This window comes from Notolepis coatsorum (assembly GCF_963971535.1).
Source record: "Notolepis coatsorum genome assembly, chromosome: 17".
NCBI classification, from domain to species: Eukaryota; Metazoa; Chordata; class Actinopteri; order Aulopiformes; family Paralepididae; genus Notolepis; species Notolepis coatsorum.
In genome coordinates, this window is record NC_140181.1 from 10914384 (window position 1) to 10939514 (window position 25131).

The following is a 25131-nucleotide window of genomic DNA, read 5'->3' on the forward strand; positions in this document are numbered from 1 at the left end:
CCCTCCACCGCTCCTCTCCCACCTTCATCCCTCCACGCTCCTCTCCCACCTTCATCCCTCCATCGCTCCTCTCCCACCTTCATCCCTCCACCGCCTCTCTCCCACCTTCATCCCTCCACCGTCTCTCTCCCACCTTCATCCCTCCACCGCTCCTCTCCCACCTTCATCCCTCCACGCCTCTCTCCCACCTTCATCCCTCCACCGTCTCTCTCCCACCTTCATCCCTCCACCGTCTCTCTCCCGCCTTCATCCCTCCATCGCTCCTCTCCCACCTTCATCCCTCCATCGCTCCTCTCCCACCTTCATCCCTCCATCGCTCCTCTCCCACCTTCATCCCTCCATCGCTCCTCTCCCACCTTCATCCCTCCACCGTCTCTCTCCCGCCTTCATCCCTCCATCGCTCCTCTCCCACCTTCATCCCTCCATCGCTCCTCTCCCACCTTCATCCCTCCACCGCTCCTCTCCCGCCTTCATCCCTCCATCGCTCCTCTCCCGCCTTCATCCCTCCACCGCTCCTCTCCCGCCTTCATCCCTCCACCGCTCCTCTCCCACCTTCATCCCTCCACCGCTCCTCTCCCACCTTCATCCCTCCACCGCTCCTCTCCCACCTTCATCCCTCCATCGCTCCTCTCCCGCCTTCATCCCTCCACCGTTTCTCTCCCGCCTTCATCCCTCCACCGCTCCTCTCCCACCTTCATCCCTCCATCGCTCCTCTCCCGCCTTCATCCCTCCACCGTCTCTCTCCCACCTTCATCCCTCCACCGCTCCTCTCCCACCTTCATCCCTCCATCGCTCCTCTCCCACCTTCATCCCTCCACCGCTCCTCTCCCGCCTTCATCCCTCCACCGCTCCTCTCCCACCTTCATCCCTCCACCGCTCCTCTCCCACCTTCATCCCTCCACGTCTCTCTCCCACCTTCATCCCTCCACGTCTCTCTCCCACCTTCATCCCTCCACGTCTCTCTCCCACCTTCATCCCTCCATCGCTCCTCTCCCGCCTTCATCCCTCCACCGTCTCTCTCCCACCTTCATCCCTCCACCGCTCCTCTCCCACCTTCATCCCTCCACCGCTCCTCTCCCACCTTCATCCCTCCACCGCTCCTCTCCCACCTTCATCCCTCCATCGCTCCTCTCCCACCTTCATCCCTCCATCGCTCCTCTCCCACCTTCATCCCTCCACCGTCTCTCTCCCACCTTCATCCCTCCACCGCTCCTCTCCCACCTTCATCCCTCCACGTCTCTCTCCCACCTTCATCCCTCCATCGCTCCTCTCCCACCTTCATCCCTCCACCGTCTCTCTCCCACCTTCATCCCTCCATCGCTCCTCTCCCACCTTCATCCCTCCACCGTCTCTCTCCCACCTTCATCCCTCCACCGCTCCTCTCCCACCTTCATCCCTCCATCGCTCCTCTCCCACCTTCATCCCTCCACCGCCTCTCTCCCACCTTCATCCCTCCACCGCTCCTCTCCCACCTTCATCCCTCCATCGCTCCTCTCCCACCTTCATCCCTCCACCGTCTCTCTCCCACCTTCATCCCTCCACCGCCTCTCTCCCACCTTCATCCCTCCACCGTCTCTCTCCCACCTTCATCCCTCCACCGTCTCTCTCCCACCTTCATCCCTCCACCGCTCCTCTCCCACCTTCATCCCTCCATCGCTCCTCTCCCGCCTTCATCCCTCCATCGCTCCTCTCCCGCCTTCATCCCTCCACCGTCTCTCTCCCACCTTCATCCCTCCACCGCTCCTCTCCCACCTTCATCCCTCCATCGCTCCTCTCCCACCTTCATCCCTCCACCGCTCCTCTCCCACCTTCATCCCTCCACCGTCTCTCTCCCACCTTCATCCCTCCACCGTCTCTCTCCCACCTTCATCCCTCCACCGCTCCTCTCCCACCTTCATCCCTCCACCGTCTCTCTCCCACCTTCATCCCTCCACCGTCTCTCTCCCACCTTCATCCCTCCACCGCTCCTCTCCCACCTTCATCCCTCCACCGTCTCTCTCCCACCTTCATCCCTCCACTGCTCCTCTCCCACCTTCATCCCTCCACCGTCTCTCTCCCACCTTCATCCCTCCACCGTCTCTCTCCCACCTTCATCCCTCCACCGCTCCTCTCCCACCTTCATCCCTCCACCGTCTCTCTCCCACCTTCATCCCTCCATCGCTCCTCTCCCGCCTTCATCCCTCCATCGCTCCTCTCCCACCTTTATCCCTCCATCGCTCCTCTCCCGCCTTCATCCCTCCATCGCTCCTCTCCCACCTTCATCCCTCCACCGCTCCTCTCCCGCCTTCATCCCTCCATCGCTTCTCTCCCGCCTTCATCCCTCCACCGCTCCTCTCCCACCTTCATCCCTCCATCGCTCCTCTCCCACCTTCATCCCTCCATCGCTCCTCTCCCACCTTCATCCCTCCACCGTCTCTCTCCCACCTTCATCCCTCCACCGTCTCTCTCCCACCTTCATCCCTCCACCGTCTCTCTCCCGCCTTCATCCCTCCACCGCTCCTCTCCCACCTTCATCCCTCCACCGCTCCTCTCCCACCTTCATCCCTCCATCGCTTCTCTCCCGCCTTCATCCCTCCACCGCTCCTCTCCCACCTTCATCCCTCCACCGTCTCTCTCCCACCTTCATCCCTCCACGCCTCTCTCCCACCTTCATCCCTCCACCGTCTCTCTCCCACCTTCATCCCTCCACCGTCTCTCTCCCGCCTTCATCCCTCCACCGTTTCTCTCCCGCCTTCATCCCTCCACCGTCTCTCTCCCACCTTCATCCCTCCACCGTCTCTCTCCCACCTTCATCCCTCCACCGTCTCTCTCCCACCTTCATCCCTCCACCGTCTCTCTCCCACCTTCATCCCTCCACCGTTTCTCTCCCGCCTTCATCCCTCCACCGTCTCTCTCCCACCTTCATCCCTCCACCGTCTCTCTCCCACCTTCATCCCTCCACCGTCTCTCTCCCGCCTTCATCCCTCCACCGTTTCTCTCCCGCCTTCATCCCTCCACCGCTCCTCTCCCACCTTCATCCCTCCATCGCTCCTCTCCCACCTTCATCCCTCCACCGTCTCTCTCCCACCTTCATCCCTCCATCGCTCCTCTCCCACCTTCATCCCTCCATCGCTCCTCTCCCACCTTCATCCCTCCACCGCTCCTCTCCCACCTTCATCCCTCCACCGTCTCTCTCCCACCTTCATCCCTCCACGCCTCTCTCCCACCTTCATCCCTCCACGTCTCTCTCCCACCTTCATCCCTCCACGCCTCTCTCCCACCTTCATCCCTCCACGTCTCTCTCCCACCTTCATCCCTCCACCGTCTCTCTCCCACCTTCATCCCTCCACCGCTCCTCTCCCGCCTTCATCCCTCCACCGCCTCTCTCCCACCTTCATCCCTCCATCGTCTCTCTCCCACCTTCATCCCTCCACTGCTCCTCTCCCGCCTTCATCCCTCCACCGACTCTCTCCCGCCTTCATCCCTCCACCGTTTCTCTCCCGCCTTCATCCCTCCACTGCTCCTCTCCCACCTTCATCCCTCCATCGCTCCTCTCCCACCTTCATCCCTCCATCGCTCCTCTCCCACCTTCATCCCTCCATCGCTCCTCTCCCACCTTCATCCCTCCACCGCTCCTCTCCCACCTTCATCCCTCCACCGCTCCTCTCCCACCTTCATCCCTCCACCGCTCCTCTCCCACCTTCATCCCTCCACCGTCTCTCTCCCACCTTCATCCCTCCATCGCTCCTCTCCCACCTTCATCCCTCCACCGCTCCTCTCCCACCTTCATCCCTCCACCGTCTCTCTCCCGCCTTCATCCCTCCACCGTCTCTCTCCCACCTTCATCCCTCCACCGCTCCTCTCCCACCTTCATCCCTCCACCGTCTCTCTCCCACCTTCATCCCTCCATCGCTCCTCTCCCACCTTCATCCCTCCACCGCTCCTCTCCCACCTTCATCCCTCCACCGCTCCTCTCCCACCTTCATCCCTCCACCGCTCCTCTCCCACCTTCATCCCTCCACCATCTCTCTCCCACCTTCATCCCTCCACCGTCTCTCTCCCACCTTCATCCCTCCACCGTTTCTCTCCCGCCTCCAGGGACCAACATCAACGCGGCGCTGCTCTCCGCCGCCCAGCTCGTCAGCCCCCCTCCCCTTCCCTCCGGCTCCTCCGGCCACTCCTCCTCTGACGCCGCCGCCCGCCGCGTGCCCCTGGTCATCTTCCTGACGGACGGAGAGGCCACCATCGGGGTGACGGCCGGCGAGATCATCCTCACCAACGCCAGGCGGGCGCTGGGCTCCGCCTCCCTGTTCGGCCTGGCCTTCGGGGACGACGCCGACTTCCCCCTCCTGAAGCGGCTGGCGCTGGACAACCGGGGCGTGGCGCGCATGGTGTACGAGGACGCGGACGCGGCGCTGCAGCTCACGGGCTTCTACGACGAGGTGGCCAGCCCCCTGCTGTCGGACGTGCAGCTGGTCTACCTGGACGACCAGGCGTTCGACATCACGCGCTCCCTCTTCCCCAACTACTTCCAGGGCTCCGAGCTGGTGGTGACCGGGAGGGTCAAGCCGGGGGTCACGGATCTGAAGGTGGCGCTGACCGCCGTCGACGCCAAGAAGAATGTGAAGGTGGAGAACGACGCGCTGGTCTCCAAGGCGGCGGGGGGCAGCAACGGGACCGCCGCCGCGGATGATTGGCCGGGCTGCGCCGCCGGGGGCACCGAGGGCATCTCCAGCTTCGTGCGTCGCCTCTGGGCTTATTTCACCATCAAGGAGCTGCTGCTGGCCAAGCTGAACACCAGCGACCCGGCGGCGCAGCGGCTGCTGGCGGAGAAGGCCACCAACCTGTCGCTCAAGTACAACTTCGTGACCCCTTTGACCTCCCTGGTGGTGGTGAAGCCGGACGCGGACGAGTGGACTCCGACCACGACCACTGTTCCCACCACGACCACTGTTCAACCCATGACCTCGGCCAGCACCACCACCAGCACCACCACCGCCACGACAACAGGGGCCCCGACAGTTACTAGCAAGAGAGCTGCTCCCGTCAGCGTCAAGAAGCACAAACCTTCTTCTAATCCCAGGCCCAACAAGACTAAACCGTCCCCTCCGTCCCCTGCTAAGCCCCCGCCCCCTCAACCGCCGCCGGGACGCCCCCCTCCCCCGAACACCCCCCACCCGCAGCAGCCCAGGAAGAACTCAGCGGCGCCTACGTCGGGGAAGACCGTGGCTCCGCCGTCCACCAAGAAAACCACCACGACGACTCCCGGTCCCGGTTCGGTCATCAAGACAAACCCGGCGGCGGCACCGCTGTCCGGTAGAGCGCTCACTCCGTCCCCGAGCCCTCCCAGGACTGACTCCGCCTCCCCTCCCGCTGCCAAGATCTCCACCCCTCTGCTGAACGCCTTAAAGACCGCAGCTCCTCCGAGTCCCCCTAGGAAAGCCTCCACCCCACAGCCCGACACCGTGAAAACAAACCCACAGCCCGACACCGTGAAAACAACCCCACAGCCCGACACCGTGAAAACAAACCCACAGCCCGACACCGTGAAAACAACCCCACAGCCCGACACCGTGAAAACAACCCCACAGCCCGACACCGTGAAAACAAACCCACCCACGACCGTGAGAACAAACCCACCCACGACCGTGAGAACAAACCCACCCACGACCGTGAAAACAACCCCACCCACGACCGTGAAAACAAACCCACCCACGACCGTGAAAACAAACCCACCCACGACCGTGAAAACAACCCCACCCACGACCGTGAAAACAAACCCTCCCACGACCGTGAAAACAACCCCACCCACGACCGTGAAAACAAACCCACCCACGACCGTGAAAACAACCCCACCCACGACCGTGAAAACAAACCCACCCACGACCGTGAAAACAACCCCACCCATGACCGTGAAAACCTCCACCGTTGCCACCACCACGCCTTCACCCAGTTCAGTCAGAACTGAGTCCACGCCGCAGCCTGGGACACCTGTTACCCCGCAGCCTGGCGTACCGACGACGACAGTCCTCCCTCCCTCCGGGGTGACCACTCCCTACCCGGAGACGGAGAACGGCGGCACCGAGTCCGTCGCCGACCTCCGGCGACCTCATAGTCATACCACCACCGTAACGCCGGGTGGGACCACCACCCCCTCCCCCGCCCTGGCCCCCGCCCTGCAGGACAACAGCATAGACTCAGACTCGGACATCAGGATCCCCACCTTCGTCGGCATCACCTTCGTCCCCATGCCCGGCGTGACGGACGGGCCCAAACTATGGGAGGCGGCCGGGCTTCTGGGTGAGTCGTCCGCTCTGTTTTTGTCATTGAAGTTGCACTCTGTCAAATGTGACCGGGCCGCGTCTATACTTTTACCAACTAACCTCCAGTTCCGCGTTCGCGTTCTGCGATCTGATTGGCCACTGGCGTTTCTGGTCATGTGACATCTGCGCCAATCGTGTGACGCCTGTTTCTATCACTGGTTAAGCTTAGGCACTCTTTCGAAGTTGGTTAAGGTTAGAGTTTGTCTTTAGAGCAGGGCGATAGAACACCAGCCCTGATTCCAAACTCTAACCTTAACCAACTTCGAAAGAGTCGCCTATAAGCTTAACCAGTGATAAACTAGGCGTTAGGTAGTTTGCAGGCTGTTCGATGCGGAAATAGGTGCAGAAACAGGCGTCACACGATTGGCGCACATGTCACATGACCAGAAACGCCAGTGGCCAATCAGATCTCAGAACGCGAACGCGGAACTGGAGGTTAGTTGGTAAAAGTATAGACGTGACCGGGCCCAGCGGTAAGAGACTCATGTCCGGAAGTCAGATTGCGATAAAATGTATGAAATGTTTATTTTTCCATATTATCACGGTTGGAATGTTTAAGAACATATTTACTGTAACAGCTAACAGTTATAGTGTCTCTAAATAGTAAAAACCTTTGTTTAAAAAGGGTTGTTTGTGACACCTATAGTACCTGACTGCCAAGGTGTTCAAAATGCAGCCAAACTTTAGATAGGATTTTCTCTATTTGTCTCTGCTCTGAGACTTGAGGTTTAACTAGATGCAAATTAATCAAATATTCTTCTTCAAATATTTTCAATGTATGACACATCATTTGAAAGCTTACATTCTGTACTTCCATAATCTGAAAAACGAGGGAGGGAGACTTGTGCCACGGACTGCTGGGCTCGGTCACAAAATGTTCAGTTGTTTAGAATGAGGACTGTGTGGAAATGATCAATGTTTACTCTGCGTAACTGTACATGGCTCAGGTCGACACAGTCGTCATTCCAAACCGTCAAGAATATTGCAGAGTGCACCTTTAAAGCTGCCGTAAGTTGTATTATTTTGTTAAAACAAGTGTTAAGTAGCTCAATATTCTGACAGCCATCACTGATACAGAGTGTCTGGTCAGTAACATGGATCTCCCAGTCCCTCCTGCTCTGCAGTAAACACTAAATACATTTTATTGTATCCTGTTCCACTATATCCAATCAGGAGAGAGAACTCCACACTGCAAAGATGGTCTGACAAAAATAAGAAATAAAAACTAGTTTTAGGCAAATGTGTCCTTGAGACAAGTAACAAACAAAATAATCTACAGTGCAGTAAGCCAATTTGGCTTGGCTTTGGATACAAATATCTAGGGTTAAATCCAGTTTACAATCAGGCCCTTAGGCGTAACATGCTGAAGACTAAACAAACTGGATTGTTTACAGGTCTGGGTTCAGTTACGTTTTGAATCAATCCAGGAAATCCCTTCCAAATCTTAAATTTCCACATGAAATTTAAATACTGCGAAAGTCTTGGCATGAGAAGGTCGGCAGATCATCCAACTTATTGCGAAATAATTGAAAGCTCTATCATTAAGGCAGTGTGCTGCGGTCTCTAGTCACATTTTGAATTCACTGAATTGCCAGCCACTTGACGCCAACCCTGGTTGTTAGTGGGTAGTGTCTAGTTCCCATCGTCTGGAGGGATGTTGGCTATGATCCGGAACAGAGTCATCTCATGTCATCCAAGCTGTGAAACCGTGATTTACCATCACTTTCACTTATAAAGGCTGTCTCCAGGCATGCACACGTGCACACATAGAGCCCAAAGGGTGCTCGGGGACCTGCCCTTTTGTGCCTCATAAAAAAGTGCCCTTTTTATGCCAAGTTTATTATTTTTTAATTTTTTTGCTTGCAGATCCACTTTACACCAAAAACTAATTACTGTATATGTACAAATATGTTCGGTTTGTACAATTATGCTAATAACCAATAATAAACAATACAGTCAACTCATGAAGTCAAAACTATTTGAAGCACTCATCACTTCCCAGTGCAATACCGGCTTCCAACGTCTGTGTGGCGCCGTGGCGCATACAGTTGAATGCTGGTATTACACTCACTGAGGGACACGAAGAAGTCAAGTCTGATGGGATTTGGGAATCTCAAATACAAATCGGGATTGGAATAAAAAATGCATTTATATTAAACAATACAGAATATACAGCACTTCTTGGGGTCTGTAGGATAAGCACTTATTGCCTCCCCCCTGAACATTTATGGAGATGTATGGGCCTTTTAAGTCAGTGATAAAAGTGTCTTTCAAGGATAAGTGAGCTCCTGCACGCTCACTGTCTTAGCACACGCACAGGCCCAGTGCCCTTTTCAGCCTTTGAGCACCTGCCCCTCTAAAGTCCTGTGCACGTCCCTGGTTGTCTCTATAAACCTATCCTGTATGTTAACCCTAACTCTGACCCTCCCTGCTTCCTGTAGATTGAAGATTAATTTTAGCCGGGCGATGGGATGTAGACATCACCTTGTTAGTGTGTTTCACATGGGGTGTTGGTGTGATGAGATTATATGTTTTTAAGTTCTCCGTCTCTCCACTAGATGTCTCCACTTCCTTGCAGATTCAGAGAAAAGGTGAATCGTTATTCCATCAACATTCATCACATTGTTTCTGACCTGTTTATTGCTCTTGATCTGACATAAGCGGGATTTAATTTGAATGGGATTCCTATTTGACAAATGACGGTATTCCTTGTTTAATCGGATAATGGAATTTGAAGTGATTGTTAACGGTTAATCTTATCTTCTGTTTCTGACTCCTAGATATTGACCTTGTGAAGGGTGAGTTTAAGACACACAGCCTGTCACTGGGCAGTAATGATGAAAGCACCAGACATTTTCTTTAACGATAAGCCAATAAACTGTGCTTAATTGTTTATTTTCAACCCCACTAACTACCTACCTCATACTATAGTCTATATAACTCTGTATGATAGCATGTACAATAGTGCTGTATATAACATATACATACATTTATATATTTATATTTACAGCATATCCATATCTGTCTGAATATACTGTACCTGGATATAATCCTTCTATATACCTACTTATATACCTGCACATAACCCATATAACTCTGTATGATAGCATGTACAATAGTGCTGTATATACCGTATATATATTTATTCTTGCCGTGTATATATATATATATATATATATATATATATATATATATATATATATATATATATATATATATATATATATATATATATATATATCCACATCTCTGCATATAATATTTTTTTTTACATCTTTTACATATCTATAGATACTATATCTATATCTGTACATATCCCTTACCAACTCTTACTAGTTATGCTGCTGGCCAGTATGACTTACTACCATAGTGTCTTTATACCTGTATCACTGTACATATTATTACTACAACTCTGTACATACATCTGATTAGCACTATTACTCAGTAGTACACATTTATATATGTTATACCCAGTTTAAACCTGTACATTGTATATTACTGTTGCACTTTACTGTTACATTTGCACTCTGGTTGGATGCCAAACTTATTTCCGTTGTACTGTACTTGTGCTGCATGATGACAATACATTTGAATCTAATCTAATCACAGACTATGATACAACTCATGACTATGACTACGATCTCAACTATGATTCCTGTAAGTTTATTTTAATGTCATCATCTCAAATCAAATTTGTGCTGTTAAGTATTGAAAACTGAAACGTTTCAATATGTTTACGTGCGTTTTAACCTCCAGGGGACGACCCGGGAGAAACTACATCATTCGGTAAGTAGAGCGAGTTTTGTTTACAGATATATTCCAGTTATTATAATAACACAACAACAACATGTGTCATGACAACAAAGATGAGACACTGGCTGCGATATTGCTCAGTTCTTTCGTTGGTTTCAGTGCTTGGGAGTGAGGAGGCCTGTCCTTTAGTTGAATGTCTTGTGCTTTTAGACCCTCCGTCTACACTGAGCTCCGTCCGTGTCTTCTCCTCGTCAGGTAAGGGTCCGCGCTGTTTTCATCATCACCCACTCGTGGTCGTTCAAACCTTTTATTTTGTAATGAAAGAAGCATATAACTTAGTTTTGACATTTTCTTTTGGGCAGCTCATGTATATTTGCACTTGTCAATCCAAATCCAAAAGTATTTCTAGTGTCGTTTAAAGGTGTTGTAATAAGTGGTTATTTTTTTTAAAGTGGTCTACATGTTATAATAATAGTTCTACACGCCGACAGCCATCCATCACTGATAAATAATGTCTGGTCATTAAATGTGTCTCCCACAGTCCCTCCACTCTGCAGGGGACACATTGTCTGGTATCCCGTTCTCACTCACAGACAAAAGATTATCTTTAAACATATGGTAAAAGTTATATGGTTCTTCCTCTGAGGTCTTCAACTGTTATAGTGTCTTGCTCTAATCTTATTAAGGTAAAAGTTATAAGTTAAGATAAGAGGGCGGTCAGGTGGCGTAGCGGAGATTGCGTTCGTCACCAACACCGGAGAATCCAGCTCACAGCTCCGGCGTTGTCACCAGCTTGGCTGGCCGTTCACACTAATACAATTGGCAGTATTAGAGGGTGGGAAAGCTGGCGGGGTGGGTCCGGGTCGTTGTAAACAGCGACTCCTACAGTTCGGTCGGGGCGCCTGCTCAACGCGGATAGGATCTAAGGGGGGTAGTGTGATCCTTCCACACGTTACACCCTCTCAGTGAGAGTCCGCGCTGCCAGGTGAAAAGAAGCGGTTGATTGGCTAGACGTGTGTCGGAGGAAGCACGTGATAGCCTCCACTCTCCCACCCAGACCGACTGTGGGGGGTAAGTGCGCAGCGACCAGGAAGGGGATTGGGAATTGGCATAACGACTACCATTGGGATGGGAGAAAATTGGAGGAAAAAGGAGGGGGAAAAAGATAAAAAAAATAAAAAAAAATAAGATAAGATATTCCTTTATTGATCCCCTTGGGGAAATTCAGGCATCATAGCAGTGTGGGGGAGGGAGGTACAGATAGTAGAAGACATGGTACAGGTCATTATAGTACAGTGGAGAAGTAAACATTTAAATAGAATAAAAAGGCAGTGTAAACAATATAACAATATAATTAACTCTGGACATGCGCATACGGGCAACAAGGTGCAAGATGAGGGTATGTATGCCCTCTCAGTTATATTTGCCCTACAATCAATATAGTTACAATTATGGATGCTCGATATTGGCTTTTTTACCGATACCGATATACCGATATTGTCCAACTCTTAATTTCCGATACCGATATCAACCGATACAGATATATGCAGGGTCCCCCCCCCCCCAAAAAAATTGGAATAATTTCAGGTAATTAACATTACATATCTCTTGTTGTAGAATTAACACAACATTATGCATACTTTTGACAATAAATAAAATCAGAATTTGTTCTTACTTGCTTGCCTGGGTAAATAAAGGTTATAGAAATGCAAAAATAAAAAAATTATTTTCTTTTTTTTTTGGAAAACCGATACCGATATTTTCCGATATCACATTTTTATGCCGATATCGGCCGATAATATCGGTAGGCCGATAATATCGGACATCCCTAGTTACAATATATAATCTAATAATCCAATAATCTAAATCGAATCTAATATATAATCTAATATATATCTAATATATAAATCTAATCTAATATATATGGTTCTTCATCTGAGGTCTTCAACTGATCCAGTGTCTTGCTCTAATCTTATTTGTCGTACCTGTGCTCTGTGCTGTGTTTTGTAGTCGACGGAGACCCTCACTTTGTGGTGCAGCTGCCCAAGCTGCAGCATAACCTGTGCTTCACTGTGGACGGCAGGGCCAACGATGTCCTCCGACTGCTGGAGGACCCAGAGAGAGGTGAGCCCCACTCACACCTCCTGTCACGGGGGGGTGGGGTGGTGTACGTATAGGACCCAATAGCAGACAAGTGGAGACGGCAGCAAGTCCAAGGGTTTTAATGACACAAGTCTAAGAAACAACACAAGGAACTACAACTATGGACGACAAGACAAACACCATACACTGGGACAAAACAAGCAGACTACAGACACTAAACTGAGAACCTAAAATAACCGACAGTAACTACAAAGACTGAAGACTAAACCGATAACCTAATACAAGACAAGAAGAGTAACACTAGACAAGACAAGAAGAGTAACACTAGACTAACGGGAACATCAAGAGCAAGAGAGAGAAGGGAAAGAACACTAAGGGAAGAACATTTCTTTCCTTTTGATTATTATTTTGTTGTTACGTTGTTCCCTGTTCCCCTCCCTTAGCTGCCCCCTCCTGTTAAGCGCCTTGGGTCTCCTGAAAGGCGTTATATAAATGTAAGATATTATTATTATTATTATTATTAAGGGACAGAAATACAAGGAACAAACTGTGACGAGCCTGGTGGCTTTCAGACTGGCCACGGTTCAAATACAAACAAATTCGAATGTCCACACAAGAGCAATATCAATCAATATGAGTATTTATTGAATAAGGGTAGAATTCAGTTTGATAGGCAAGAGAATGGTCGTAATACAGTCCGATGGTCAAAAACACAAAACAGGCTCTTGTACACAAAAAGGGATTGTTCAATACTCAGAGTAGTCGTCCGGTCCAGGGTCAGTACACAAGGGGGTTTCTCAGCCAGTCCAGGGTCCAGTACACAATGAACACCTTCTCGCCTTCACCTCTCCTCTCACTACCTCTCACCTCACACAACTCCGAATATCTCAATCTCTCTCTCAATACAATAACTCCAACCTCACCTCCGCTCAACTTACTCCTGACTAACCTAGTGTCTTTGTAGTGTGTGTGTCTGCGGTGTGTGCACGTGAGATGTGGGTGAACCAATGATGCGCAGGTGTGTTCTATCAGTACTAATCAGCTACCTAATTGTTTCTACTCCTTCCGTGCCAATAATATCTCCCATCCTTCACATATCCATGAGAGGGGGGTTGATATCTGCCACAAAACATACAGGGACGGGGAGATGTAGAGTAGGGGAGAACAGTCCATGAACCGGTGGGACGTTACACCTCCTGACCACTAGATGGTGACACACCAAATCAACCAGAGTTAAGGAATCAAGGAGAGCTGTATTTGGTAAATAAATAAATGGTAAATGGCTGCATTTATATAACAGCTTTTATCCAAAGCGCTTTACAATTTGTTCCTCACATTTTACCCATTCACTCACACATTCACACACCGACGGCGGAGGCGACCATGCAAGGTGCCGACCTGCTCATTGGGAGCAGTTAGGGGTTAAGTGTCTTGCTCATGGACACTTTGACACGCTGCCCGGGAGGAGCGGGAATCGAACCGGGAACCTTCTGATTACCAGACGACTGCTCTACCTCCCGAGCCACTATGTATTTGTACTTACTTACGCTGCTGTCCAGTATGACTTACTACCATAGTGTCTTTATACCTGTATCACTGTATATATATTAATACTACAACTCTGTACATACATCTGATTAGCACTATTACTCAGTAGTACTAATTTATATATTTTATACCCAGTTTAATCACCTGTACATTGTATATTACTATAGCACTTTACTGTTACATTTGCTCTCTGGTTGGATGCCAGACTTATTTTCCTTGTACTGAATCTAACGTAATCTAATGTAATGTAATGTAATGTAATCTAATCTAATCTGTACATTTACGTTTACACTGTGATGTAGCGAGTAAATCCTGGCCAGAGGAGGCCCATGCCTTTCTCTGGGCCCTAAGCGAGGATTGATTTGGGGGCCCCTCTGCCCTGCTCACCACTCACCCCCTTGTCACCCCCTGGTTTTCAACCCAACACAGTTTTAACAAATGAAAAATGAAAATGCCTTCATTATCTATTTACTGATATACTCGTATACGTTTCTCCCCTGTCCCCTTAGTGTGGGGGCCCCCACAAAGTCAAGGCAAGATATATATAGAACATTATCACACAGTTCTTCATATTAGGATCTAACATCCCAATAGGCCTCTTTGTTCATGGTTTTATCATCTATATTAAATTGACGGTAATAAAAGAGTAAAATAGAGCAGTGGGAAAAAAAGTTAGTAAAATAATTTGATTGATTGATTGAACATTTTATTAACAGATTGCAGAATGGGTACAATACAGTACGGCTCAATACACACAATTAAGGGGATGCAGACCAGAGAAAGACTTTCGTCTTGTTTACATCAGGGTCCCCCATTTTCAATTCATCATAACATATTATGACATACACAACATACAGATAGAGAGTACTGCTACATCTAGACTAGAATAGACAGATGGATACATGATTATCACTGTGTCCATTATCATCTATTAAATGTTCACGTGGTTTCACCCTCCTAAGGGATCGTGGTGGATGGCCACCTGATGGGCGCTCCCTCTAAGCACGGCGTGGAGGACCGCTCCCGCACCTACTTCGACCGGATCACCGTCTCCTCCTCCTCCGCCGGCGGCGGCATCGTGATCACGCTCTCGCTGGACGCCGTGGTGGTGGAGGGGGAGGGGCGGGACACGCTGCCCGCGGACCGGCAGGGGTCCGTGACGAGGCAGGGGGTGAAGGTCGCCGTGGACAACCACCGGAGCTGCTGGATAGAGCTGGCGAAGGACGTGCGTTTCCTCGTCCTGTTCCACCACTACAGACACCCCAGCTACCTGCAGATGGCGCACCTGGGCTTCTACATCACAGATGGACAGGGGCTCTCCTCGTCAGCTCGAGGCCTACTGGGTACGTCCACGCTGTAGATAGCTTGTAGTGTCTCTGTGCATACACCCTTAAAGGAACACGCCAACATTTTGGGGCACGTTAGCCTAGCTTAGCACAATAAATGGAAGCGGTCAGTGCCGGTTAGCGTAGTCATTGTCCAACTAACACTTCTCCCGAAGGCTAACCGGCACTGTCCGCTTCCATTCATTGTGCTTAGCTAGGCTAACGTGCAGCCAGATAGTTTTCTACTGAACGCACAGAGAGGGAACTGGTATTTTATCCACTTTTTCTCCTCCTGTTTTTCTGTATTTTCCTCCCATCCCAATTTTAGTCGTTATGCAAATTCCCCCCTCCCCTTCCTGGTAATTGCGCGCATGTGCCCCCCACTGGTTGGTCTAGGGAGCCCTGAAGTCTTATCACATGCTTCCTCCGATACATAGGAGACAGCCAGCAGCCTCTTTTCACCTGACAGCGCGGACTCTCATTGGGTGAGTGTAACGCGTGGGAGGTCACACTACCTTCACCATTTCCCTCCCTTGCTGTGCAGGCGCCCTGACCGACCTGTAGGAGTCGCTGTTTACAACGACCAGATTACCACCCACCGGCTTCCCTCCCGCTGACACCGCCAATTGTGTCAGTATGACGACCGGCCAAGCCGGAGGCACCGCTGACAGCCGGATTCGATACCAGTGTCTCTGCGGTGGTAGACAGACGCTTAGTCCGCTGTGCTACCCAGCCGCACGATAAGCTAATTTCCCAAAATGTTGGCGTGTTCCTTTAACATTTTGGTTGCCGAAAACGTAGAACTACGTTTCTGTCGCCCGATCGTTGAGTGCCGGAAACGTAGATCTACGTTTTTCTCATGGTATTTCTTTTATTCGCTATTGCCATTCATAATTCAGCGGGGCACCTTGTGCATGCTGTACTGAATGTGTCTGAGTTGGCAGACGGTCTTATACCGCCCTCTAACGCCTTCGGCCATTATTGCACCCCGTTAGAAACGGGTTCGTTTATTTTCTCTACCAAGCTGCGGCGTGGGGGCGGGTCCCACCCGCCCGTTGAAGTGCAATGCCCAACAACGTCGGAGACAGACTCGCTGTGGATAACTGGAATGGCGATCAGATATTTGGATTATTTTTCTTGCATTAGGCTACATCAGAGACCAGGTAAGGACATTATATATGAAAGCTTGCGTTGATCTGATATTTATTTCTACCCCGATCGATGCTGTCTCTGTGTCTGTATGTGTGGCTGTTTGCCGTTGGGTTGCAGGGGGCGGTGCGCCGGTCTAAACAACATTGCATGCGTGCACAAGGAAGGATAATAATTATGATCTAGCATTGATTTCAGGAAGATCCGATAATCGGAAAATGACAACGTGTTTATTTAATTACACAAGAACGCAGTTATCGCGTCTTTTCCCTGGAATGACTCAGAAGCACCTCCCTCAGATAACTCCTTCCCTCCCTCAGATATCCTCGTCTCTGAGCGGATCTCGGCCTGTCTGTCCGACATCTCCGCCTGGATGACGACCAACCACCTCAAACTGAACCTAAGCAAAACAGAATTGCTCCACCTGCCGGCCAAATCCTCCCCCCTGACCGACCTTTCCATCACAGTCGAGAATGCAGCTGTGACCGCGTCCCCGACCGCCAAGAACCTTGGTGTTGTCCTCGACGACCAGTTGAACTTCTCTGCTCACATCGCAGCGACAACCAGAACCTGCCGATTCCTCCTGAGCAACGTCAGAAGGATCCGCCCCTTCCTGACAAAAGAAGCCACCCAACTCCTCGTCCAATCAACAGTCATCTCCCGCCTCGACTACTGCAACGCACTGCTCGCTGGCCTCCCAGCCACTGCCACTAAGCCTCTTCAACTCATTCAGAACGCAGCGGCCCGCCTGATCTCAAACCTACCGAAGTCGGCCCATGTCACCCCACTTCTTAGGGACCTGCACTGGCTCCCCATTGCTGCATGAATCCGCTTCAAGGCCCTCGACCTGGCATACCGTGCGGCAAAGGGAACTTCTCCCGCCTACCTCCGGTCAATGGTCTCTAACTACACACCCTCAAGACCCCTACGCTCTGCATCTTCTGGCCGCCTCAGACCTACTCCTATCCAAGCTCCGGGAGGGTCATCAAAGAGAAGTCGCCTATTCTCAGTCCTTGCCCCACAACGGTGGAATGAACTACCCACCCCAGTTAGGACAGCCGAATCCCGTCCAATCTTTCGCCGTCGACCAAAGAGACGCACTTCTTCAACCATTATCTGAAGAAAAAAAAATCTAACCCTAACTAACCATACTGTCATGCACTTGTCCTAATAAACTAACCTACACTGTAGCACTCAACACTTTGATGAACATTGTTACTCAGCTGATAGAGTTGTACCCTTCCTTCCTGATGGCTTGTCGTACAGAACTTGTAAGTCGCTTTGGATAAAAGCGTCAGCTAAATGACTAAATGTAAAATGTAAATGTAAATGTAGATTAATTTACTTGTTTCAATGACACATTTGCTTAAAGTTAGTACATTTTATTTATTATTTTTGTCAAACCATTTTTGCAGTGTGGAGTTCTCTCTCCTGATTGGATAAAGTGGGAACAGGATACTAGAAAATCTATTTTGTGTTTACTGCAGAGTGGAGGGACTGGGAGACCCATGTTACTGACCAGACACTCTATGTCAGTGATGGCTGTCAGAATGTAGAGCTATTATTTTAACATGACTTACAGCTCCTTTAATTGTGTTAAAAAGATGTTCAAAACAAAAGACTCAAGTTGTGTTGCTATTATTAACACATGGTATGTTTAGGGTGTCGACAGGGTTTGTTTAGTTAAAGACACATCCTGTTATTTTAGTGATCTGTTAAAGCAGTTATTTAGTATTCTCTTCTGCCCCACGGCCACATAGAGTGTAAATCATAAGCGTAGTTTTAGGGGCGGGGGCTGCAGGGGCCATGTCCCACCTCAATATTGAGAAGAGGTACATTTGTCCCCCTCAAAAAATATAGCTAATATGAAAGACAACCCAGGAACAATAGAGAATAAATATTTGAAAGCGATAGAGAATGCCTGAGAGCCTTACTGCATTATATTCCATTATATTTGTGTCAGCGGGTACCTGAATGATGTCTTTTCCTTTACATGAATAAAGACATTTCCACCATAAATTGATGCAGAAAAGGCACAAATTGGTGCATAAAGGTACATTATTTAGAATGCAGGAAATTATGTGTTTCCTGGGGGAGGATCAAATTGCTTAGTTCTTACGATTTCCACGTTGTACCTGTGTCTGTTCTTTGTGATACTACTGTGTGTCGTGTTTGTGTCAGACCAAGGACCACAATGGAAACCAGTTTTATCCTTGATGTGTGTTGTTACAATCGTCTAATTATTAATAAATCAAATCAAAATCCCCAGACCCCTTAAACACTTTGAGTGCCACGCTATTTTCCCCATCTTTGTACTTAGTGTGCCATCGCTGTAAAGTATAGGGAATTTCACTGTGCGTTGCGGTGTTTGCAGGGCTATATCTATATTCTATATTATAGCTATGGAGACAATATTGAGGGCGGCTACGTGGCGTAGTGGGCAAGGCACTCGCCACGAAATGCTGGAGACGCTGGGCTCGTCAGTTCGAGCCCAGCGCTCCACATTTGCTTTCAGTTTAGCTGGTCGTCCACAGTAATACACATTGGCCGTATTACGGGGAGGGAAACTGAAGGGTGGGGATCGGGCGTTGTGGACAGCGACTCCTACAGGTCGGTTGGTGCGCCTGCGCAGTAGAATCAGGAAGTGTCGGGGGCAGCGTGAGCCTCCCACGCGTTACTCCTCGCCACTGAGAGATCGAGCTGCGCAGGTGAAAAGATGCGACTGCTGTTACCTCAAGTACCGGAGGGGACTTGTGCTATGTATGACTTAGTCCACATTGCAGCCGGCTTGTGGGAGGAAAGAAACAGCGTCCGTGACAGGGGAGGGTTGAATTGGATGATACGAAATTGGGATTGGAGAAAATATAGAAAAATGGGAGAAAAAGTGGATAAAAAAAAAAGAAAAGCTATGGAGACAATATTATGGCTCATTTGACATCAACAATCCATCGTTCAACATGTGAAAAAGAATACGTTCGCGTGTTATACCGCGGTGAATATTGTATAGTTTCAGAGTGATCCTGGCTAATTCCTAAAAACTTCGCTATGGAGCAATCCGTGTATTTTGCTAAAAGCGTTGGCGTTGCTCCCCTGGACACGCTACTATTTCCAATTCAAAGGTATATAATAGGTATTATGTTTCACCATGAATGCATGAAAGGGGGGGGGGGTAGTTTTTTTATGCTTTGATCGCCAGTAACGGCATTCGTTTTGAATACTACATACGTTGATCGGCCGGATTGATATGAAATAATTGTAGGATCAAGGTGGAATTGACGTCAGATAGTCCTTACCTTTGATCGGGGGTATTCCAAAAAAGAATATTCCAATTGTCTGATCGCGATTTCCAGTATTGGTGTCCATTGGGTTCCCGACATAATCCTGCACAACACATGCACCGAGGGCCATTGGACGCGTTTCAATGTGATCGGGTGAACCGCTAGACTTGCCTGAAGCTAAATACTGCGCCCGGAGGGAATTAGATGTAACACCCAGTGTGAAAAAAAGGTTTCAAAGGGTGGGCGATACTGCCACCTAGCAGGATGCGGCCGGTATTGGGCTTTTGGGATTTCAGAATGATTTCCTATGGTAACACAGAGGTCCGTGAAGATATAATGAATAAAAAAAATCGAATAAAAGAAAAAAATGACCAAAACCAGATAAATCTCGGGGTCTGGCACTCAACGCATGGCGAGTTAACCAGAGAAATTTCGGGTGTGGCAGTCAATGTGTTAAAGTGCCCCCCCCCCCCCCCCCCCCCCCGCGGTGTGTAAGACCTAACTGAACGTGTCGTCCCGCCCCTCGTCTCTCCAGGCCAGTTCCAGCACGCCGACATGAGCGTGACGGCGGTGAGGGAGCAGCAGCAGCACCCCGACGTGGTGGGGGGCGCCGGCCAGGAGGGGGGGGGCGTCCCGACAACCCGGGGGGGTCTGCTCAGGTGGGGCTCCGCGCACCACATGGCGGTCACCTTGCAGGACAAGACCCTGAAGGACACGGTGCGCAAGCGGCACCTGGGCCGCTGCTGGGTGGTGCCCAAGGCCGACGTGGAGCGACTGCTGGGCCGTCCGTACCGGGACTACGTGGTGGACCGCTCGTAGAACAAACAACAACAACAACAACAACAACAACAACAACGACTCCCCTCGACAGACATAACTAAAAGCACGGCGACTCCCTCCCTCTGTCGTCTGTCTCTCTCCGGGGGGCAGGGGGAGGGGAGGGGGGGGGGGGGGGGACTCGGGGTCACAGGAACGATTGTTGGCCGACGAAAAGAAAAGGGACGAGCAATCAACCGGGACGCCACACACAGGGCTAGAAATGAGATGTTGACAATGACTTATATAAAGGAAAAGAAAGAACCCGCTGCCCCCCTGAGTCATCCTCAGCTCCTCTGGGAGTTTATTGTGACACATAAATAAAGATGGAGAGAGGAGGAGGGGCAGGGGGGGGGGGGGGGGGGGGGGCGTAGAGCAGCGGTAGAGACAGCTGCAGGGAAGTAAGAATGACAGAAAACAGGAAACAGTGAACAGATGCCGTATTGAGGAATACGTAGAATATGTGCCATAAATATATATATATAGCGAGGGATGGAGCGATGACGTCGTTCCTTCCGCACCACAGGATTTGAGTTGGATCGGAGTTCCACGTTCTGTACAAAGAGACAGAGTCATTCTTCTTTTTTCTTTGTTCACATGGCAACCACAAAGAAACGTTCATTTATTTTCTTTTTTTTTTACATACTGTAGCTTTTCATATTCAGTTCTGTCTCGTTTTGAAATCTGTTGCACACTAATTATGTTAATGAATTGAATCAAAGATATCTATAGAATATATGAGATTTTAACGTGTCATCATGGAATGATTATTATTATTATTACTACACAAAGAGTATTCTTGTTTCAGAACAGTGTGTAATTATCAAGATTTGTATCACTGTGTATGTTTTTATTTTGAAGTATACGTGTACTGTATATATAGTATGAATGTACTGTATGTATGTATGTATAGTTAATCCCCTGAAATGATCTACAGAATTGACAACAACAACAACAAACAAACACACAACTTAAATAAGGAATTTGATGGGATTTTCCAGGTTTGCCATGTGCTTTTTATTTTTTTATCATTTCATTCATAGTTTTTAATTCATTTTATTGGTTACACAAGATGTTAGGCATTGTTCACACAATAGTGATCAAACGAGGACTTTAAGTCATCTACTACTCGGCCTGAAATGTTTCCTTTGTGAATTTCAAGGGGTCGTTGTCAATAGTCGCTTTCAAAGGCCAAACTGGATGGAAATCAAAGTAACAGTACAACCACACATTAGGCTTGTTGTTTTCGATAAAAAAGAAAAGAAGACATTATTTGATGGTGAGGGTGGAGGGGGTGGGGTGGCTCAAATATAACTACGCTCCAAAGAGTAAACAGTATTCCAGTTGTATTTTTTTTTTTTTCAGATACCAAGGTACCGGGATGAAGACCACACACACAATGTTGAACTACGCACAGTGTGAAGCTGTATGGAATATACGTTTAATATCTGTAAAAGTGGTTTAGACCGGTAAAAGCCTTTTGAATTCAACTCCACGACAAGAGGCTTGCTATCCTTCCTGGTAAAAACCTGTTTGTTTAGACTGCTAATAATCATATCAAACCATAGTGCAACACCAGAATGATCACACAGCCAAAGAAATATGGTAAAACATAACACGGCAAATGACAACAAACAAAAAAACAAAACGAATAATAATGTCAGTGTGCGTCACTTTTTAAGATCCACTTTTTTTTATCAGTTATTGTCATAAACATAAACTAATAGCATAGCATATTCAGCATTTGACGTGGAAAAAACCTTCCACCAAATATATACGTCGTTTAGAGATTCAAATAAATAGAGCGTTGTACAGTAACGGACGCGTGAGAACGCCCGCTCCGAGACGGCCAGGGGAGGAGCACGAGGGTCTAAGCAAAACGGAACCACTTCAACCACGGGACAGAGGCAGGGCGCTGCGTCTGTCTTATACCCCGTGATACAGGCCGAGCTGCAGATCACTCGCTCTCTAAATATACAGTACAGACACACGGACGACCACCTGGAGGCTTCTGAGAAAAGGCCTGATCTTATTTTCTACAGAGCAGCATGTCCTGCCAAATAGTGGTTATAATAATAGTTCTGTAGTTCTTTTGACGTTTTTCCTTGACGTAGGACTGGTCTGCAGCTAATGGTTTGTTTAAATAAAATCATAACTTTTTTTTTCGTTTTTTTTTTTTTGAAATTCCAAACATATTGTGATAAGAACCCCCAAATTAAGGCTTAAACCAAATAAAAGCATATTGGTTCATTCTTGTGGGGCAGAACGTTTCTCCTGTGGCTTATTATAGGACCTTTGCTACAAAAACGTTTAAATTATTATGAAAGTGTCCAGTTTTCCCCCTCTATTTATCTACTATAAGTTTCTTTTTCACAGGTTTTTAGTTCCTCGGGGAAGTACCATCTGGATGGTAAACACAAGGGTTGAAACAACCAAAGACATGATGGTGCGTTCACTATAAGCCGAAAAATCAGTCTTTCACTCAAAAGTGAAACTTTCCTGATATCAAATCTGCAAACATTCCCAACATACATTCTCAGCTCCTTGGTACGTTCCCTCACATCTTAACAAGTATCCTTTTTCTTTACAAGACTCGTTCCCAAAATCCTCCACAGAATACTTCCTCCCTCCCACCCACGAGCCTGCCTCTCTTTTTCCGCTTTTCGACATTCCCTTTTAAAAACGCTCCTCCTTCAAAAGAACCGGACCACAGTTTTCCACCACAGTTCTGTAAACTTCATAACTTCAGCAAGTGAAATGTGCACCAAATATTATAGAAATAAAACTCTTCAATAATTTAAAATGTTAGAAAGTAAACTATTCCAATTCAAAAGAATCGACATCACACAACAGAGATAAACAACGGCTTTAGGAAAAGGGCGGGAGGGGACGACAGTTATTAGCCACTGGTTAGCTTGCCTGCTAGCACAGGGAACACAACAGCGATTGCAAAGTGAGCACTATCAGTCGACAAAAACAGCCCATGTATATAGAACTTCTCGTAACATTTTTGCCTGACAATGAGATGTTGCCAAGAGTGAGTCTATTGAAACAACACAGGAGAGCAAGTAAGAGAGAGAGAGGTGAGAGCAGGGTTGACAAGAATGACGTGTGGAATGGCCCAGCCTTCATACCGCACTGTCATTATGGTCTATGTACAATACTACTGTGTGTAAAAGATGCATGCATGTCAACTAGAGGTGACCTATAAAGAGCATGGTTCCACACTCAAGCCATCGCCATATTCTTATCTCATCAGTGTTCGAGGATTAATATATTTTTCCAAGTCATCATCCTCATCATTATCATCATCATCATCATCATCAACCTCAATCGTACGCACCCGGGCCGCTGATATAAGAAGAAAGATAGTATAGAAACTATTAAAGTCTTTTTTTTTTTTCTTTTTTTTTTTTGCAACGACAATTAATAGGTTCACCTCTAATGATGATAATAGTTAAGGACATGATTATAGAATCTACAATGGAATGAGAAAAAACCTCATCAACCCCGCTTTTTCTGTGTGTGAGAGGGAGAGAAAGGGAATGTGAGTATTGGAACGATGTGTGCGTGTGTGAGTGTTTATGTGTTTGAGCACTTGTCAGGAGAGGGGGGAGGGGCACGGGGGGGGGGGGGGGGAGGAGGCAGTTGGCTTAAGGCGAGCGGAGCCAGAACACCCGTGGCCAGATCCAGCCCCATTGTTTTTTTGTTGTTGTTTAAACCCTTTTTCGCAGGCTCCGCCCCTTCTTCCACCCGTCCTCCTTTGCTCCCGCCCCCGGCCCCGCCCCCCTTTCTCTGAACCTCCTCCCCCCGCTCACTGTTCGTCCTCTCCGAACACGTCGTTCTGTTTGCGCTTCATGTTCTCGAAGTCGAAGTCGCTGCCCGTCATGCGCTTGTAGATGTCCTTGATGTCGTTGCAGGTCGTCTCGAAGTGGGTGGTGGCGTCGTAGGCCCGCGAGGCGAAGATCTAAGACCGGATCACAAACGAGATCACGTTAATAAAAATGGATGAACAACGGATGGGGACGAACAACGGATATCTCCGTGTTTCGATTCCACCCGTTGTGGACAGAAGCACGGATATATCCGTGGCAAGTTGTTATTGCTTTTATTCCATTTTAATAACCTATTCAAGGTCGCCGAGCGGCACTGCAGATTTACCCTACTCTTTGAATTCGAGAAGGTGCAATACCGGCCAGATCCTCTTAGGGGCGCTATCGTGATAATGCAGTGTGCCCTGTGGCTGAACGGTGGACTTTTTTTTTTTACTTTCAATGGAGTTTTATGTTAGCTCGATTCTGGATCTGCAGCCTGTAGCTTGGATTACGTTTTGCATCGCAGATTTCACTATGCAATAAGGGGATTTATCATCAGCCAATGGACATATCGATCTACCAGATGGCGATCGATAACGGGGAAATGCTCGGGGGGATCCCACCAGCCCACGGTAAGATCTTTTTTCACGTAAAGTACATCCCGATCGGGCCTTGTTTTGATAGCCATCCATCCGATCGGCCTATGTGGCTAGTTAGATGAACACATTGGTAATCAATAATAAGAAACGACGTCCCCCGCCCCCCCCCCCCCCCCCCCCTTTCATGCATACATGCTTGAGGATTGTGCCGATCATATGCAGTTTGAGTTTTAACTGTAGCATCTGTAAAACGGAAATGCCATTGGATATAACGTTAGCAGCTATTAGCCCTTTATCTAGCCTTCCAGAACATATACTAGACCAAATCCCGTATAACGCTTATATTCACGGCGCTATAAAATGAGAACGTATTGATGAATTTCTTTTCTTCTTTAAGCCATTTTGAAGGGACGGTTTATGGACTCAATTGACAATGAGAATGG

At 48.6% G+C, this 25131-nt stretch overlaps 2 protein-coding genes across 4 annotated transcripts in view; one reads left to right on the forward strand and one right to left on the reverse strand.

Moving 5' to 3' along the window:
* itih6 (inter-alpha-trypsin inhibitor heavy chain family member 6) overlaps positions 1–20364 on the forward strand; it is an 80416-nt gene extending 60052 nt beyond the window's left edge. The window contains exons 9-17 of one of the 3 annotated variants that reach the window (XM_084334064.1): positions 4078–6279; positions 8861–8893; positions 9083–9100; positions 9912–9959; positions 10059–10088; positions 10215–10310; positions 12066–12179; positions 14669–15049; positions 19994–20364. In XM_084334064.1, coding sequence (XP_084190190.1) covers positions 4078–6279; positions 8861–8893; positions 9083–9100; positions 9912–9959; positions 10059–10088; positions 10215–10310; positions 12066–12179; positions 14669–15049; positions 19994–20277 — 3206 coding nt within the window. In that variant the 3' untranslated portion in view covers positions 20278–20364. The remainder of the gene's footprint in view (positions 1–4077; positions 6280–8860; positions 8894–9082; positions 9101–9911; positions 9960–10058; positions 10089–10214; positions 10311–12065; positions 12180–14668; positions 15050–19993) is intronic. The other 2 variants (XM_084334063.1, XM_084334062.1) reach the window with 2 other exon arrangements.
* Positions 20365–22340: 1976 nt separating this feature from the next.
* Positions 22341–25131, reverse strand: part of gdi1 (GDP dissociation inhibitor 1) — a 39296-nt gene continuing 36505 nt past the window's right edge. The window contains exon 10 of the mRNA XM_084334070.1: positions 22341–24241. Within this exon, the coding sequence (XP_084190196.1) occupies positions 24089–24241 (153 nt within the window). The 3' untranslated portion in view covers positions 22341–24088. The remainder of the gene's footprint in view (positions 24242–25131) is intronic.